This window comes from Agelaius phoeniceus, chromosome 32 (genome assembly GCF_051311805.1).
Source record: "Agelaius phoeniceus isolate bAgePho1 chromosome 32, bAgePho1.hap1, whole genome shotgun sequence".
NCBI classification, from domain to species: domain Eukaryota; kingdom Metazoa; phylum Chordata; class Aves; order Passeriformes; family Icteridae; genus Agelaius; species Agelaius phoeniceus.
In genome coordinates, this window is record NC_135296.1 from 1,631,400 (window position 1) to 1,648,889 (window position 17,490).

General features: G+C 60.5%; 1 protein-coding gene across 1 annotated transcript in view; it reads left to right on the forward strand.

Annotated features, from left to right (window-relative positions):
* Positions 1–17,490, forward strand: part of LOC143696274 (adhesion G protein-coupled receptor L1-like) — a 43,809-nt gene that overhangs the window by 476 nt on the left and 25,843 nt on the right. Inside the window, 4 exon segments of the mRNA XM_077192227.1 lie at positions 1,345–1,479; positions 5,418–5,631; positions 7,673–7,782; positions 15,137–15,852. Coding sequence (XP_077048342.1) covers positions 1,345–1,479; positions 5,418–5,631; positions 7,673–7,782; positions 15,137–15,852 — 1,175 coding nt within the window.

Consider the following 17,490-nt stretch of genomic DNA (forward strand, 5'->3'; position numbering starts at 1 on the left):
CCCCCCATACCCCGGGGAATCTGAGGCGGGGGGGGGAGGGGGGGTGGGGACCCCCCAGGTTTTATTTTTTGGGGGGGGCTGAGGGGGGTCCGCCCCCGCCTCAGTTTCCCCAAGGGGGGGGGGGGTGCAATTGGGGGGGGTTTGGGGGGGGGGGGGGGGGCCGATGTCGCGCGCTGAGCATTCTGGGATGGCGCTGCGCCCCCCCCCCATCATTCCGGGGGAAGGGGGGGTGATGGGGGGATTCTCCCCACAATGCACCGCGGCGCCGTCGCCCCTGCAACCCCGGGGCTGAGCTTCCCACAATGCACCGCGTGCCGCATCGGCCCCTGCGCGGGGTGAGGGGGGGGGGGGGCCCTGGCGGTCCCGGGGGCGGCGGGGGGCGGATAATCGATAATCGATAATCGATAATCGCCTTTGACCCCCCCGGGGCCGCGGGTTTGGCGGGGGGGGGGGCCTCCGATCCCGCGGGATTTGGAGGGAGCAGATGGTCCGGGGAGGGGGGGGCACGGACAGAACGTCAGGGCCCCCCCGGATTTGGGGGGGCTGGACCCCCCCTGGATGGGGGGGAGGGGCGGGCGCCCGGCCCCGCCCGCCTGGAGGGGGGGCGGAATTTGAGGGGGGGGCTCGGCTCCCCTCGAATCGGGGGGGGCGCAGATGGGGGGGGGGGGGGGTCCGGACAGCGCGGTCCCCCCTCCCCCCCCATTAACTCAGCCCCCCATTAATTCACCCCCCCATTAATTCACCCCCCATTAACTCAGGCCCCCATTAACTCAGGCCCCCATTAATTTCACCCCCTCATTAATTTATGTCCGCATTAATTCCCCCCATTAATTCACCCCCCCATTAATTCACACCCCCATTAATTCGTCCCCTCATTAATTCCCCCCCCATTAATTCCCCCCTCAGTAACTCACACCCCCATTCATTTAACCCCCCCCATTAATTCACCCCCTCATTAATTCACCCCCTCATTAATTCACCCCCCCATTCACCCCCCCAATTTATTTAACCCCCTTCATTAATTTACTCCCCCATTAATTTAACCTCCCCCATTAGTTCAGTCCCCCTCGTTAATTCACCCCCTCATAAATGAACCCCCCATTAATTTAACCCTTTAACCCTAACCCTTATTAATTCACCCCCATTCTTTCCCCACTCAATAATTACCCTCACATTAATTTAACCCCACATTAATCACCCCCATTAATCCCCCCTCATTAATTCCCCCCATTAACCCCTCTCTCATTAATCACCCCCATTAACCCCCCCTCATTGATTCCCCCCATTAACCCCTCTCTAACCCCCTCCCCATTTTCTCTCCCCAGCTTGGATCCCCCCGCTGAGGTTGGGGGGTCCCCGCGCCCCTCCCCCGCCATGGCGCGCCCCTCCCCCACCCCCGGCCCGGTTCCGGTTCTGGTCCCGGTTCTGGTCCCGGTTCTGGTCCCGGTGCTGCTGCTGGGCTGCTCCCCTCGGGCCACGGTGAGGGACAGGGACAGGGGGGAGGGGACACAGGGGGGGCTTGAGGAGGGGGCGAGGGGTGGGCGGCACCCCAGGGGTGTGAGGGGAGTGTAAGGGGTGTGTAAGGGGTGTGTAAGGGGTGTGTGGGGTGTGTAAGGGGAGTGGAAGGGGAGTGTAAGGGGAGTGTACAGGGTGTGTAAGGAGCGTGTGAGGAGTGTGTAAGGGTGTGTAAGGGGAATGTGAGGGGTGTGTAAGGGGAGTGTGAGGGGAGTGTGAGGGGAGTGTACAGGGTGTGTAAGGGGCGTGTGAGGAGTGTGAGGGGTGTGTGAGGGGAGTGTAAGGGGAGTGTGAGGGGAGTGTACAGGGTGTGTAAGGGGAGAGTGAGGGGAGTGTAAGGGGTGTGTGAGGGGTGTGTAAGGGAGTGTAAGGGGAGTGTGAGGGGTGGGTAAGGGGTGCGTAAGGGGAGTGTAAGGGGTGTGTAAGAGTATGTAAAGGGTAAGGGGTGTGTAAGGGGAGTGTAAGGGTCTGTAAGGGGTGTATGGGGAGTGTAAGGGGTGTGTAAGGGGTGTGTGAGGGGAGTGTAAGGGTGTGTAAGGGGAGTGTGAGGGGTGTGTAAGGGGTGTGTAAGGAGTGCGAGGGGTGTGTAAGGGGAGTGTAAAGGGTGTGTAAGGGGTGTGTAAGGGGAGTGTACAGGGTGTGTAAGGTGTGTACAACACCCCCGGGGTGCCCAGAGGTGTGTAAGGGCTGTGTAAGGGCTGTGTAAGGGCTGTGTAATGGGTGTACAATACCTCAGGTGTGCGAATTGTGAGAGGAGTTTGTGAGAGGTGTGTAAGGGCTGTGTAAGGCGTGTATAACTCCCCAGGGGTGTGTAAGTGCTGTGTAAGGGCTCTACAATACCCCAGGTGTACAAGGGGTGTGTAAGGGGTGTGTAAGGGGGGTGTAATGGGTGTAACAAGACCCCAGGGGTGTAAGGGTTGTGTAAGGGTTGTGTAAGGGCTGTGAAATGGGTGTACAATGCCCCAGGGGGGTAAGGGGTGAGTAAGGGCTGTGTAAGTGTTGTATAAGGGCTATACACAATACCCCAGGCGTGTAAGTGCTGTGTAAGGGCTCTACAATACCCCAGGTGTACAAGGGGTTTGTAAGGGCTGTGTAAGGTGTGTACAACATTCCAGGGGTGTAAGGGCTGTGTAAGGGGTGTGTAAGGGGAGTGTAAGGTGTGTACAACATTCCAGGGGTGTAAGGGGTGAGTAAGGGCTGTGTAAGGGGTGTGAAAGGGCTCTACAATACCCCAGGGGTACAAGGGCTGTGTAAGGGGTGTGTAATGGGTGTACAACGCCCCAGGTGTGTAAGGGGAGTGTAAATGCTGTGTAAGTGTTGTATAAAGGCTGTGCAATACCCCAGTAGTGTAAGGGGTGTGTATGGGCTGTGTAAGGGGTGTGTAAGGGGTGTGTAAGGGTGTATCAGTGTAACAGTACTCCAGGCGTACGAGGGGAGTGTAAGGGGAGTGTAAGGGGTGTGCAATACCCTAGGGGTGTAATGGGTGTGTAATGGGTGTATCACAACCCCAGGTGTGTAAGGGGTGTGCAAGGAGTGTGCAAGGAGTGTGCAAGTGTTGTATAAGGGCTATACACAATACCCCAGGTGTGTAAGGGGTGTGTAAGGAGTTTGTAATGGGTGTACAATACCCCAGGTGTGCAAGGGGTGGGTGTGTAAGGGCTGTGTAAATGCTGTGCAACACCCCAGGTGTGTAAGGACTGTGTGAGGGGTGTGCAAGGGGTGTGTAAGGGGTGTGTAAGGGATTATACAACACCTCAATGTTGCTCAGGGGCGTGCAAGGCCTGTGTGACAGCCCAGAGATGCCCAGGGGTGTGTAAGTGGTGTGTAAGGAGTGTGTAAGGGCTGCACAACACTCCAGCAGTGCAAGAGTGTATAATGGGTGTGTAAGGGGTGTGTGAGGAGTGTGTAAGGGTTGTGTCTTTACAACACCCAGAGGTGCCCAGGAGTGCACAGGGTGTGTGTAAGGGGTGTGTAAGGGGTGTGCAGTGAATCTGTAATGGGTGTGTAAGGAGTGTGTAAGGAGTGTGTCCATACAACACTTCAGGGGTGTGTAAGGGGTGTGTAAGGGGTGTGTAAGGGGTGTGCAATACCACAGGTGTGTAAGGGGTGTGTAAGGTGCGTGTCCATACAACACCTCAGGGGTGCCCAGGGGTGTGTAAGGGGTGCGCAATGGGTGTGTAAGGGGTGTGTAAGGGCTGTGCAATACCGCAGGTGTGTAAGGGGTGTGTAAGGCGCGTGTCCATACAACACCTCAGGGGTGCCCAGGGGTGTGTAAGGGGCGTGTAAGAGGTGTGTAAGGGCTGTGCAACATCCCAGCGGTGTATTAAGGGCAGTGTAAGGGGTGTGCAAGGGCTGTGTCACAGCCCGGAGGTGCCTGGGGGTGCGAGGGTTGTGAATGTTTGTGCAAAGGGTGTGCAGGGATTGTGCAAGGGCTGTGTAAGGGGTGTGTAAAGAGTGTGCAAGGGCTCTACAATACTCCAGATATGTAAAGGGTGTGTAAAGCGTGTGCAAGGAGTGTGTAAAGGGTGTGTAAGGAGTGTGCAGTGACTGTGTAAGGGGAGTGAAAGGGAGAGTAAGGAGTGTGCAGTGACTGTGTAAGGGATGTGTAAAGGACATGTAAGGGCTGTGCAAGGGGTATGTAAAGGGTGTGTAAATGGTGTGCAGTGAGTGTGCAAGGGCAGTGTAAATGGTGTGTAAGGAGTGTGTAAATGGTGTGTAAGGAGTGTGTAAGGGCTGTGTAAATGGTGTGTAAGGGCTGTGTAAGGGGTGTGCAGTGAGTGTGCAAGGCCGCACAACAGCCCCGAGCTGGGCCCGGCTCTTGGGGTGTCCCAGAATCCGGGAATGGGAATTCAGGATTGGGAGACCCGGGGCTTTGGGGGGTCCCAGGTGTTTGGAATTTGGGGTCCCCATTGCCAGGGATTGGGAGAACCTGGATTTTGGGGTCCCAGGCATCAGGATTGGGGGGTTTCTGGATTTTGGGCAACCCAAACATGCCAGGTGTCCAGGATTTGGGGGATCCCAGGTGTCTGGGGTTTGGGGCCCAAGTGTTTGGGATTGGGGGATCCAGGTGTTTGGGGGATCCAGGTGTTGAGGCTTGAGGGGCCGCTGAATTTTTTGGGGACCCAAACGCCCATCCGAGGTCTCAGGTACCACGGATTTGGGGTCCCAGGTGTTTGGGATTTGAGGTCCCAGGTGTTTGGATTGGGGGTACCCGATGTCAGGGAATGGAGACCAGAATTTTGGGGAACCCAAACATCCATTGGAGTCCCTGGTGTCAGGGATTTGGGGTCTCCCAGTGTCCAGGATTGGGAATTCCCATTGCCAGGATCAGGGATCCAGGTGTTTGGGCTTGGGGTCCCAGGTGTTTGGGGTCCCAGGTATTGGGATCAGAGATCCAGGTGTTTGGGATTGGGGGATCCAGGTGTTTGGGATTGGGGTCCCAGGTGTTTGGGATTTGGGGATCCCAGGTGTTTGGGATTGGGGGATCCCAGGTGTTTGGGATTGGGGGATCCCAGGTGTTTGGGATTTGGGCCTGGGGGCTGCAGGGCTGGGGGGTGCCCAGGGCCCCTGATTTGGGGTTTGGGGCCCAGGTGGTCCCTGTGCCCCAAGGCTGAGCGGGGCACAGAGGTGGGGATGAGGGACCCCATTTGGGGTTCCTGAGTTATTTGGGGTTCCCTGACCCCGTGTTGGGGTTGCAGGGCTGATCCGGGGGGCTCTCCGTTCGGGCTGGCACAGTGGGGTTGGATGTTTGGGGTACCCCGGGTGTTTGGGGGGTTCCCTGACCCCATTTGGGGTTGCAGGGCTGATCCGGGGGGCTCTCCCGTTTGGGCTGGCACAGTGGGGTTGGATGTTTGGGGTACCCCGGGTGTTTGGGGGTTCCTGACCCCGTGTTGGGGTTGCAGGGCTGATCCGGGGGGCTCTCCCGTTCGGGCTGGCGCGCCGGGAGCTGGCGTGTGAGGGGTACCCGCTGGAGCTGCGCTGCCCCGGCAGCGACGTCGTCCTGGTGGCCGACGCCAACTACGGCCGGACCGACGACAAAATCTGCGATGCCGACCCCGGGCAGATGGCGAACGTGCAGTGCTACCTGCCCCAGGCCCAGCCCATCATGGCCCAGAGGTGACACGGGGACATTGGGGACACTGAGGGCATTTGGGGGCATTGGGGACATTGGGGGTGTTGGGAACATTGGGGGCATTGGGGACAATGTGGGAACATGGGGACATCATGGACCCAGGGCAGATGGTGAATGTGCAGTGCTACCTGCCCCAGGCCCAGCCCATCATGGCCCAGAGGTGACACGGGGACACTGGGGACACTGAGGATGGTGGGGACACTGGGGACATTGGGGGCATTTGAGACATTGAGGACATTTGGGGGCATTAGGGACACTGGGGACATTGGGAACATTGGGGACAATGGGGGGACATGGGGACATCAGGTACCCCAGGCAGATGGTGAGTGTGCAGTGTCACCTGCCTCTGGCCCAGCCCATCATGGCCCAGAGGTGACACGGGGGCACTGGGATAGTGGGGACATTGGGAGCAGTGGGGACACTGGGGACATTGGAGACATTGAAGGGCATTGAGGGTATTGGGGACACAGGAGATACTGGGGGCATTTGGGGACATTTGGGGTATTTGGGACACTGGGGACACTGGGGGCATTGGGGGACATTGGGGGCGTTGGGAACATTGGGGACAATGGGGGGACATGGGGACATTAAGGACCCAGGGCAGATGGCGAATGTGCAGTGTCACCTGCCCCAGGCCCAGCCCATCATGGCCCAGAGGTGACATGGGGACACTGGGACACTGGGGGCATTGGGACATTGGGAGTATTGGGGACATTTGGGAACATTGGGAAGGTGTAGGAGGTTGGGGACATGGGACAGGCAGGTGACAGGAACCAGCAATGGGCCTGGGACATGGGGACAGAGGGACAGGTAGGGGACATGGGGACAGGGGTGTGCAGGGGGATGGGGACATTGTGGGGACACACGGACAAGGGTGGGACATGGGGACAGGGGTGGGACATGGGGACACTGTGGGGCACTGGGGCCCTGGCCCTGGCCCTGCACAGGATGGCACAGAGAGGACATGGGGGTGACACCGTGACACGGGGGGACACAGGGGGCATGGGGACGTGTGGAAGGCTGGGGACACCTTGGGGACAGCCTGGGGACACCTTGGGGACAGCCTGGGGACAGCCTGGGGACATGGGGACAGGCACACATGAGGGTGGGACATGGGGAGCAGGGACGTGCTGGGGACTTGGGACACGTGGGGACATGGCCCCGGTGGTGATGTGGAGGGGACCTGGGGCCAGGCAGGACGTGGGGACACCTGGGGACAGTTGAAGCGTGGAGGTGGCACAGGGGGGACACGGGGACACTGAGGGACAGTGGGGTGGGTGGCCCTGGGTGCAGCTTGGGGACAGCACGGGGGTGGCACAGCTTGAGGATGTCCCTGAGTCCCCACGGCGTCCCCCCCACCACAGGGACATGGGGCAGGCCACACCTTTGCCCTGCCCCATGTCCCCACTGTCCCCATGTCCCCATGTCCCCACTGTCCCCTGTGTCCCTGGTCCCGTGTCCCATGTCCTGTGTGTCCCCACTGTCCTGCTGTCTGTCCCCTGTCCCCATGTCCTCTGTGTCCCCATGTCCCCTCGTTGTCCCCATGTCTCCAGCTCCACATCCTCTGTGTCCCCATGTCCCTGCTGTCCCCATGTCCCCTCAGGTCCCCTGTCCCCCTGTGTCCCTGCTGACCCCATGTGTCCCCAATGTCTCTGTGTCCCTTTGTGTCCTGTGTCCCCATGTCTCCTCATGTCCTGTGTCCCTGTGTCCCCTGATGTCCCCCTGTGCTGTCCCCCTGTGTCCCCATGTCCCCTGGTGTCCCATGTCCCTCTGTGTCCCTGATGTGTCCCCCTGTGTCTGTGACATGTCCCTATGTCCCTGATGTGTCCCTGTGTTCCTGCTATCCCGTGTCCCTCCATGTCCCCACCATGTCCCCCCCATGTCCCTGCCCTGTCCCTGCCCTGTCCCTGCCGTGTCCCTGCCATGTCCCCCTGTGTACCCATGTCCTTGTGTCCCTGATATGTCCCCGTGTACCCATGTCCCCTGTCCCTGCCCTGTCCCTGACGTGTGCCCCCGTGTCCCCAGGTGCAATAACCGCACTCAGTGCGTGGTGGTTGCCGGCTCCGACGCCTTCCCCGACCCCTGCCCGGGCACCTACAAATACCTGGAGGTGCAGTACGACTGCGTGCCCTACAGTGAGTGCTGCCCCACAGCCCTGCCCCATAGATCCTGCCCCACAGATCCCATCCTGCCCCACAGATCCCATCCTGCCCCATAGCCCGGCCCCACAGCACCCCAGAGCCACCCCTGTTCCAGCCCTACAAACACCTGGAGGTGCAGTACGACTGCGTGCCCTACAGTGAGTGACCCCACACCCTGCCCCATAGATCCCATCCTGCCCCACAGCTCTGCCCCTTAGCCCTGCCCCACAGCTCTGCGCTGTCCTGCCCTACAGCACCCCCAGTCCTGGCACCTACAAGTACCTGGAGGTGCTGTCCGTCCCCCACAGGGATTGCTGCCCCATAACCCCACCCCACAGCTCTACCCCATAACCCCGCCCCACAGCTCTGCCCCACAGCTCTGCCCCACAGCACCCCCCCAGCCCCACAGCACCCAGAGGTGCACCTGGGGAGTTCTGCCCCACAGCACCCAAGGGACCCCACAGAGACCCCACAGTGCCCCCATGTCCTGCCCCACAGCACCCATGGAGCCCCATGGGGACCCCACAGTGCCCCCATGTCCCACCCCACAGCACCCAAGGGACCCCACAGAGACCCCACAGTGCCTCCATGTCTGACCCCACAGCACCCAAGGGACCCCACAGGGACCCTGCAGCCCCCAGGACCCCCAACCCCCAGCCCTGGGGGCACCCAGGCACCTTTGGGGGTGGGGTGGGATTGGGGGGGTCTCAGGGAGCCCCCAGGTGTGGGGGGAGGGGGGTCGTGCCCCCCTGGGGTCCCCCCGTGTCGCGTTTGTCCCCCCAGGCCGGGCTGTGACCCCCCCGTGTCCATCCCGGTGTGGGCGCCGTCACCCCCAACCCCAGGGGGCTCTGTGTGACCAGGGGGTCCCGGGGGGGTTGGGGTGACCCCGTCTCTCCCCAGGCGCCGTCGCGGGACCCCCAAACCCCCCCGGCCCCTCCCCCAGTTTTGCTTTGCAGCCGCCGCCGGAGCCGCCCGAGGGAACGGCCGGAGAGGGCCGGACACGGCACCGGCCCTGGGACACGGCACGGGCACAGGGACACGGCACGGACACGGCACAAACACACCAAAAACATGGCAAAAAACACGCAAAAAACACGGCAAAACCATGGCAGGAACATGGCAAAAACACACCAAAAACATGGCAAAAAACACGCAAAAAAACATGGCAAAACCACGGCAGGAACATGGCAGAGACATGGCAAAAACATGGCCAAAACCATGCAAAAAACACGGCAAAAACACAGCAGGAACAGGGCGAAAACACAGCCAAAACCACACACATGGCGGGGACACAGCAAAAACACACCAGAAACATGCAAAAACCACATGAAAACCATGGCAAAAACATGGTAGGAACATGGCAGGAAAGGGCAGGAACACGCGAAAAACACAGCAAAAACATGGCAGGAACACGGCAGGGACAGGGCAGGGACAAGGCAAAAACATGGCCAAAAACCATGGCAAAAAAACACAGCAAAACCACACTGAAAACATGGCCAAAACCATGCAAAAGCACGGCAGGAACATGGCAAAAACACGCTAAAAACATGGCCAAAACCATGCAAAAATCATGGCAAAAACAGGGCAGGAAAGGGGCAAGATCATGTGAACAGCACAGCAAAACCACACAAAAACCACAGCAGGAGCACAGCAGGAACATGCAAAAACGACAGCAAAACCACACAAAAAACACTCAAAAACCACGTCAGGACCACGTGAAAAACACACCAAAATCACTCAAAACCCACATGAAAGTCATGGCAAAGCCACAGCAAGAACAGGGCAGGAATACATGAAAACCATGGCAAAAACATGGTAAAACCATGCAAAAACCATGGCAGGAACACGCAAAAACCTCGGCAAAGCGACACCAAAAACACGCAAAACCATGCAAAGAACACACCAAAACCACAGAAGAAACACAGAAGAAACACAGCACAACCACACCTGGGGCCAGCCCTGGGAGTGCGGGAGCTCAGCCCTCACCTGGGCAGGTAAACACAGCTGGAGAAATAAACACATCTGGATAAATAAACACAGCTGGACAGGTAAATACACCTGAGATGGTTAAACACAGCTGGACAGGTGAACACAGCTGGGCAGGTAAACACAGCTGGACAGGTAAACACACCTGGACATGCTAAGGACACGATGAACACCTGAGCGTGTGATGTGTGTGCTAAATGCACACCTGGCGTGGGTTGAACACACCTGGGCACGCTCAGGGCACGCCCAGCTCACACCTGCACATGCCAAGGACACACCTGGCGTGGGCCGAGGGTCCCTGAACACACTGAGGGAGTGCCAAGGACACGATCAACTCCTGGACACACCTGGGCACGCTCAGCACACACTGAGCACACCTGAGAGCCCTCTGAACACACCTGTGCATGCTAAGGACACGCTAAGTGCACACCTTGCATGCTCAATGCACACCTGGTGCATTGGGTTAAACTCACCTGGGCAGGCTGAGGACACGCCAAGCACACACCTGGGCACAATAAACACACACCTGGTGTGAGAGCAAAGAGTGGCGGGCACAGCTGGGACACAGCTGGGCACAGCTGGGACACACCTGGGCACACCTGGAACACAGCTGGGCACAGCTGGGACACAGCTGGGAAACACCTGGGCACAGCTAGGCACAGCTGGGAAACACCTGGGACACACCTGGGCACAGCTAGGCACAGCTGGACAGAGCTGGGAAACACCTGGGACACATTAACACACGCTAATTACTCATTAAACACATGCTAATTACACACTGGGCACCCATTGATCACACTCAGGGCACACTCAGAGCTCACACTCTCACACTCACACTCAGGGCACACTCACACTCACTCTCACACTCACAGGGCACAGTCACACTCTTGCACACTGACACACTCACTCTCACACTCAGGGCACACTCACACTTGCACACTCACACTCAGGGCACACACACACACTCACTCTCACACTCAGGCACACTGACACTCACTCTCACACACTCACACACACACTCACACTCAGGGCACACTCACACTCACACTCACACACTCACACTCACTCACACTCAGGGCACACTCTCACACTCACCCAGTCACACTCACACTCACTCACACACTCACACTCACACTCTCACAGGGCACAGCCACAGTCATACTCACACTGTCACACACTCACACTCTCACTCACACACACTCACACTCTCACACTCACACACTCTCACAGGGCACAGCTGCAGTCACACTCACACTGTCACACTCACTCTCACACACACTCACACTCACTCTCACACTCACACACACACTCACTCTCACACACTCACACACTCACACTCAGGGCACACTCACACTCACACTCACACACTCACACTCACACACTCAGGGCACACTCACACTCACTCACACACTCACACTCACACACACTCAGGGCACACTCACACACACTCACACACACTCACACTCTCACACTCACGCTCACGCTCACGCTCACACACTCAGGGCACACTCTCACACTCACACACACTCACACTCACACTCACACTCACACTCACACACTCACACTCAGGCACACTCACACTCACACACTCACACTCAGGGCACACTCACACTCACACTCACACTCACACTCACACTCACACTCACACTCACACTCACCCTCACGCGCGGTCCCTGCCGGTGCCGGTGCCGTGGGGGGGTGGGGGCGGTTCGGGGGTGGGGGAGGGGCGGGGCCGCCTCTTTCCTTTGCAGGTGACGCCGGGGGCGGGGCCGAGGGGCCGCGGTTGCCCCGCCCCCCCGCCGGAGCCCCTCCCCCCCGCCGCCCTCCCCCATCGCCGTCTCTCTCTCCAGGGTGGGGGGGGAGGGGCGGGGGGGCTCAGGAGAGCGGGGGAGGGGAGCCCTGCACCCCGTCTGTCTGTCCGTCTGTCCGTCTGCCCGTGTCTGTCCCCGTGTCCAGCTGTCCCCGTGTCCGTCTGCCCCTGTGCCTGTCCCCGTGTCCATCTGTCCCGTGTCTGTCTGTCCCTGTGTCTGTCCCTGTGTCCGTCTGTCCCCGTGTCCATCTGTCCATCCATCACCTCTGTCCATCTTCCCCACCCAAGCCATCCCCATTCCCCCTGTCCATGTCTGTCTGTCCCTCCATGGCTCCCTCTGTCCATCCTCCTCCCACATCGACTCTTCCCCGTTTCTGTCCGTCTGTCCCTCTGTCCATCATTCCCATCTGTTCATCCATCCACCCCATCCCCTGTCCGTCCCTCTGTCCCTCTGTCCAGCTCCTTGTCATCCTCTGTCCGTCCTCCTGCCCATCCTGATGTCCATCTGTCCTTCCACCCCTCCGACTGTCAGTCCCTCCTGCCGTGTGTCCATCTTTTCTGTCTCTGCCCTCTGTCCCTGTGTCCCTCTGTCCCTCTGTCCATCTTTCTATGTCCCTCTTGTCCCCTGCCCATCCCCATCTCCATGTGTCCATCCCTGTGTCTGTTTGTCCATCCCATGTCCCTCTGTCCATCCCTGTGTCCATCTCATGTCCATCCCATGTCCATGTGTCCATCCCTGTGTCTGGCCCAATGTCCATCTGTCTGTGTGTCCATCCCGTGTCCATCCCATCTGTCCATCTGGTGTCCGTGTGTCCATCCCATGTCCGTGTGTCCATCTGTCCGTCTGTCCATGTGTCCGTGTGTCCATCCCATGTCCATCTGTCTGTCTGTCCGTATGTCCGTGTGTCCGTGTGTCCGTGTGTCCATGGGTCCATCCCGTGTCCGTGTGTCCATCTGTCCGTGTGTCCGTGTGTCCATCCCGTGTCCGTGTGTCCATCTGTCCATCTGTCCGTGTGTCCGTGTGTCCAGCCCGTGTCTGTGTGTCCATCCCGTGTCTGTGTGTCCATCTGTTCGTGTGTCCGTCTGTCCGTGTGTCCATCCCGTGTCTGTGTGTCCGTCTGTCCATCTGTCCATGTGTCCGTGTGTCCCTGTGTCCATCCCGTGTCCATGTGTCCATCTGTCCGTGTGTCCGTCTGTCCGTGTGTCCATCCCGTGTCTGTGTGTCCATCCCGTGTCCATGTGTCCATCTGTCCGTGTGTCCATCTGTCCATGTGTCCATCCCGTGTCCGTGTGTCCATCTGTCTGTGTGTCTGTCTGTCCGTCTGTCCGTGTGTCCATGTGTCCATCCCGTGTCCGTGTGTCCGTCTGTCCATCTGTCCATGTGTCCGTGTGTCCATCCTGTGTCCGTGTGTCCGTGTGTCCGTGTGTCCATGTGTCCGTGTGTCCATCTGTCCGTGTGTCCGTGTGTCCATCCTGTGTCCGTGTGTCCATGTGTCCGTGTGTCCATCCGTGTCCCTGTGTCCATCCCGTGTCCGTGTGTCCGTGTGTCCATGTGTCCATCCTGTGTCCGTTTGTCCATCTGTCCATCTGTCTGTGTGTCCGTGTGTCCGTCCCGGTGTCCCCGCGGGTGCCGCCGCCCCTCCCCCCGCAGGGTCTGGGGCTCCCGGGGCTTTCGGGGTCCCCCCGGGCTGGGGGGGCCGGAGCCGTTTAATCTCTTTTCTCTTTGTCTCCTCTCTCGCCCCTCCCCCTCCCCTCCCTCCCCTCCCCCGCCCGTGTGACCCCGCCCCTCCCCCCCTGCCCTCCCCCTCCCCCCCCGCACCCCCTCCCGCCCCCCCCGCCCCTCCCCCCGCTCTCTCCCGCCTTTTCTTCCGGTGCTAAAAATAGAAGTGGAACAAAAAGGTAACACGGACCCCCGCTCCGGCCCCCCCGACCCCCGAACCCTCCCGACCCCCCAGAGACCCCTGAAACCTCCCGCACCCCCAAACCCATCCCAGCCCCCCCCACCCCTGAACCCCCAAACCCATCCCAGACCCCCCCTGCCCCCCCCGTGTTCCTGCACCCCAAAATCCCCCCCAAATCCCTCCCCCCCGCCCGCACCCCAAAATCCTCCAGAGTGACCCAAATCCTGACCCCTCCCCCGATGACCCCGCACCCCAAATCCTGACCCCCCTCCCCCCGCCACCCCAAAATCCCTCTGCCCCCTCCCCCCCCCCCCGGCCCCCCAAATCCTCCAGCCCCCCCTCCCCCATCCCCTGATCCCGAACCCCCAAATCCTCTCCTCCCCCATCCCCCTTTTCCCCTCCCCCCTTTCCCCTCTCCCCCCACCCCCTCCTTGTTTCCCCTCCCCCCCCAGGTCCCCAACACCATGGGGGGGGGGGTCAGTGCCACCCCCCCTTAATTAACTCTCATTAACTCTCATTAAATTGGGGGGGCCCCCAGACCCCCCGTGTCCCCTCGGGGTCCCCGGGACCCCCCAATGTTCCCTGAGACTCCCCAGGACCCCCCGGGGCTCCCCTTGAGGGACCCTGGGACCCCCAAACCTGCGGGGACCCCCCGAGGTGTCCCCACCCCCCCACGGGGACCCCCAGAGTTTGGGGGGGCCCCTCCCCCCTCAGGTCACCCCCCAAGTCGGGGGAAGGGGCAGCCCTGGGACCCCCCCAGTCCCCCTGGCTCCCAAATCAAAGAGCCCCCCAAAAATAACCCAGAAATAACCCCCCAAAATAACCCCCAAAATAACCCCTAAAATAAACCCTAAAAGTAAACCCCAAAAATAACCCCAAAAGTAAACCCCAAAATAATCCCAGGGGGCAGCTCGGGGGGGCCGGGGCAGTGCTGGGGTCAGTAAAGGTCACTCAGGGTCAGCTGAGGTCGGTTGGGGTCAGCTGGGGTCAATTGGGGTCAGTTTGGGTCAGTTTGGGTCAGTTTGGGGTCAGTTTGGGACAATCAGGGTCAGTTGGGGTCAGCCAAGGTCACTCAGGGGTCAGTTCAGTGTCACTCTGGGTCGTTTGGGTCACTTGGGCCAGTTTGGGTCAGTTCAGGTCACTCATGGGTCAGTTGGGGTCAGGTCAGGGTCACTCCGGGTCAGATCGAGGTCACCGGAGGGGTCAGGTTAGGGTCACTCAGGGGTCACTCAGAGGTCAATTCAGGGTCACTCAGAGGTCAATTCAGGGTCAGTTTGGGGTCAGGGTGCAGCCATGGTGATCATTCGGGGTTCAGTCGGGGTCACTGAGGGTCAGTTTGGGGTCACTCAGGGTCAGTCTGGGGTCCGCCAAGGTCACTCAGGGGTCTGTTCGAGGTCACTCAGGGTCAGTTCAGGGTCACTCAGGGGTCACTCAGGGGTCACAGCCAGGGCGCCGCCCCCGTGTCCGTCTGTCCGTCCGTGCGGGAAGGAGGGGGAGGGCAGGGCGGTGACCGGGGAGGGCGTGGCCGTGGAGGGGCGGGGCTTGCGGGCAGGCGTGGGCGGGGCCGGGGGCGGGGCCGCGGCTTCTTCCCACAGGTGCCGGAGCGGGGGGCGGGGCCTAACGTGTCTCTCTCCTCCTCCTCCTCCCGCAGGGCCCGGCCCAGCCCCCCCGGACCGCGGGGCCCCCCGAGCCTGTGAGTCTCCCCTCCCCCACCCTCCGGGGACCCCCCAAAACCCCAAAAACCCCCGGGCAGGCGGGGGCTGCGGCACGGCCGGGCCAGCACACCTGGACACACCTGGATCCATGGGCACACCTGGACACACCTGGATGGGCACACCTGGATCCGTGTGCACACCTGGGCACACCTGGATCCATGGGCACACCTGGATGGGCTCACCTGGATCCACGGGCACACCTGGATGGGCACACCTGGGCACACCTGGATCCATGGGCACACCTGGATGGGCTCACCTTGATCTGTGTGCACACCTGGACACACCTGGATCCATGGGCACACCTGGATCCGTGTGCACACCTGGACACACCTGGATCCATGGGCACACCTTGATCCATGTGCACACCTGGATGGGCTCACCTGGATCCATGGGCACACCTGGATGGGCACATCTGGATCCTTGTGCACACCTGGATGGGCTCACCTGGATCCCTGTGCACACCTGGGATGTGCACACCTGGATCCTTGTGCATATCCGGGCTGTGCACACCTGGACACACCTGGCACACCTGGGCACACCTGTGAACACCTGTGCCTTGTGCACACCTGGATCCATGGGCACACCTGGGGATGTGCACACCTGGGGCCTGTGTGCTCCCAGTCCTTGTGCACACCTGGGGCTGTGCACACCCGGGCACACCTGAGCTGTGCACACCTGGGGCTGTGCACACCCGGGCACACCTGAGCTGTGCACACCTGAGCTGTACACACCTGTGCACACCTGAGCTGTGCACACCTGGGGCTGTGCACACCCGGGCACACCTGAGCTGTGCACACCTGAGCTGTGCACACCTGGGGCTGTGCACACCCGGGCACACCTGAGCTGTGCACACCTGAGCTGTACACACCTGTGCACACCTGAGCTGCGCACACCTGAGCTGTACACACGTGTGCACACCTGAGCTGTGCACACCTGAGCTGTGCACACCTGGGGCTGTGCACACCTGGGCACACCTGGGGCTGTGCACACCTGGGCACACCTGAGCTGTGCACACCTGAGCACACCTGAGCTGTGCACACCTGGGGCTGTGCACACCTGAGCACACCTGGGGCTGGGCACACCTGAGCACACTTGAGCTGTGCACACCTGGGCTGAGCACTCACAGGTGCCCATGCACACCTGGATCCAGCTGCACGTCCAGGTGTGCCCCCTGCACACGCAGCCCCCGCGCCCCCCTGCACATGCGTGTGCGACAGGGCACAGGTGGGGCAGCGCACGCACCTGGGCAGGTGTGACAGGGACACACACCTGTGTGAGCACATACACTCGGGAAGGTGTGACAGGGATACACACCTGGGCAGGTGTAACAATGACACATGTGGACAGGTGTGACAGGGACACACACCTGGGCAGGTGTGACAGTGACACACGTGGACAGGTGTGACAGGGACACACACCTGTGAGCACACACAGCTAACGGCCACAGGTGTGAATACAGAATGATGCAGGTGTGGCAGCTCTCGCACACCTGAGCAGCCACACCTGAGCGTGCAAATGTGCTGCTGCCTGAACACACCTGCGCACACCTGTGCTCCCACCTGTGCTCACACCTGTGCACACATCCCCACAACCCCCCATGCAAACGCACGGCCAGGTGAACACGTGCCCCCATGCACGTGCAAATGGGCTCACACAGGTGTGTGTAACTGCACAGGTGTGTGCACCCCTAGAACGGAGGGGGGTGTGTGCACACCTGTTCACATGTGCACACATGAACACACCTGTGCTCATCTAAGCACACTTGTGCTCACACCTGTGTGCTCACACCTGTGCACACCTGTGCGCTCACACCTGTGCATTTCTGTGCTCCACTTTGCACACCTGTGCTCACACCTGTGCACTCACCTGTGTGCTCACACCTGTACACGCACACCTGTGCTCAGCTTTGCACACCTGTGCTCACACCTATGTCACGCCTGTGTCACACCTGTGTCACACCTGTGTCACACCTGTGCTCAGCTTTGCACACCTGGGCTCACACCTGTGCTCACACCTGTGCTCACACCTGTGCTCAGCTTTGCACACCTGGGCTCACACCTGTGCTCACACCTGTGCTCAGCTTTGCACACCTGTGTCATACCTGTGTCACACCTGTGTCACACCTGTGCTCACCTGTGCCGCCCCGCACACGCGTGTCTGTCCCGGCCCCTCCCCCTCGTGCCGCGCCCCGGGCGGGGGGCGGGGCCAGGCTGAGGGGCGTGGCCAGGCTGAGGGGGCGGGACCCCAGCCCGGGGTCCCTTTTGTGGGTGTGGCACTGGGGGGGGGCGGA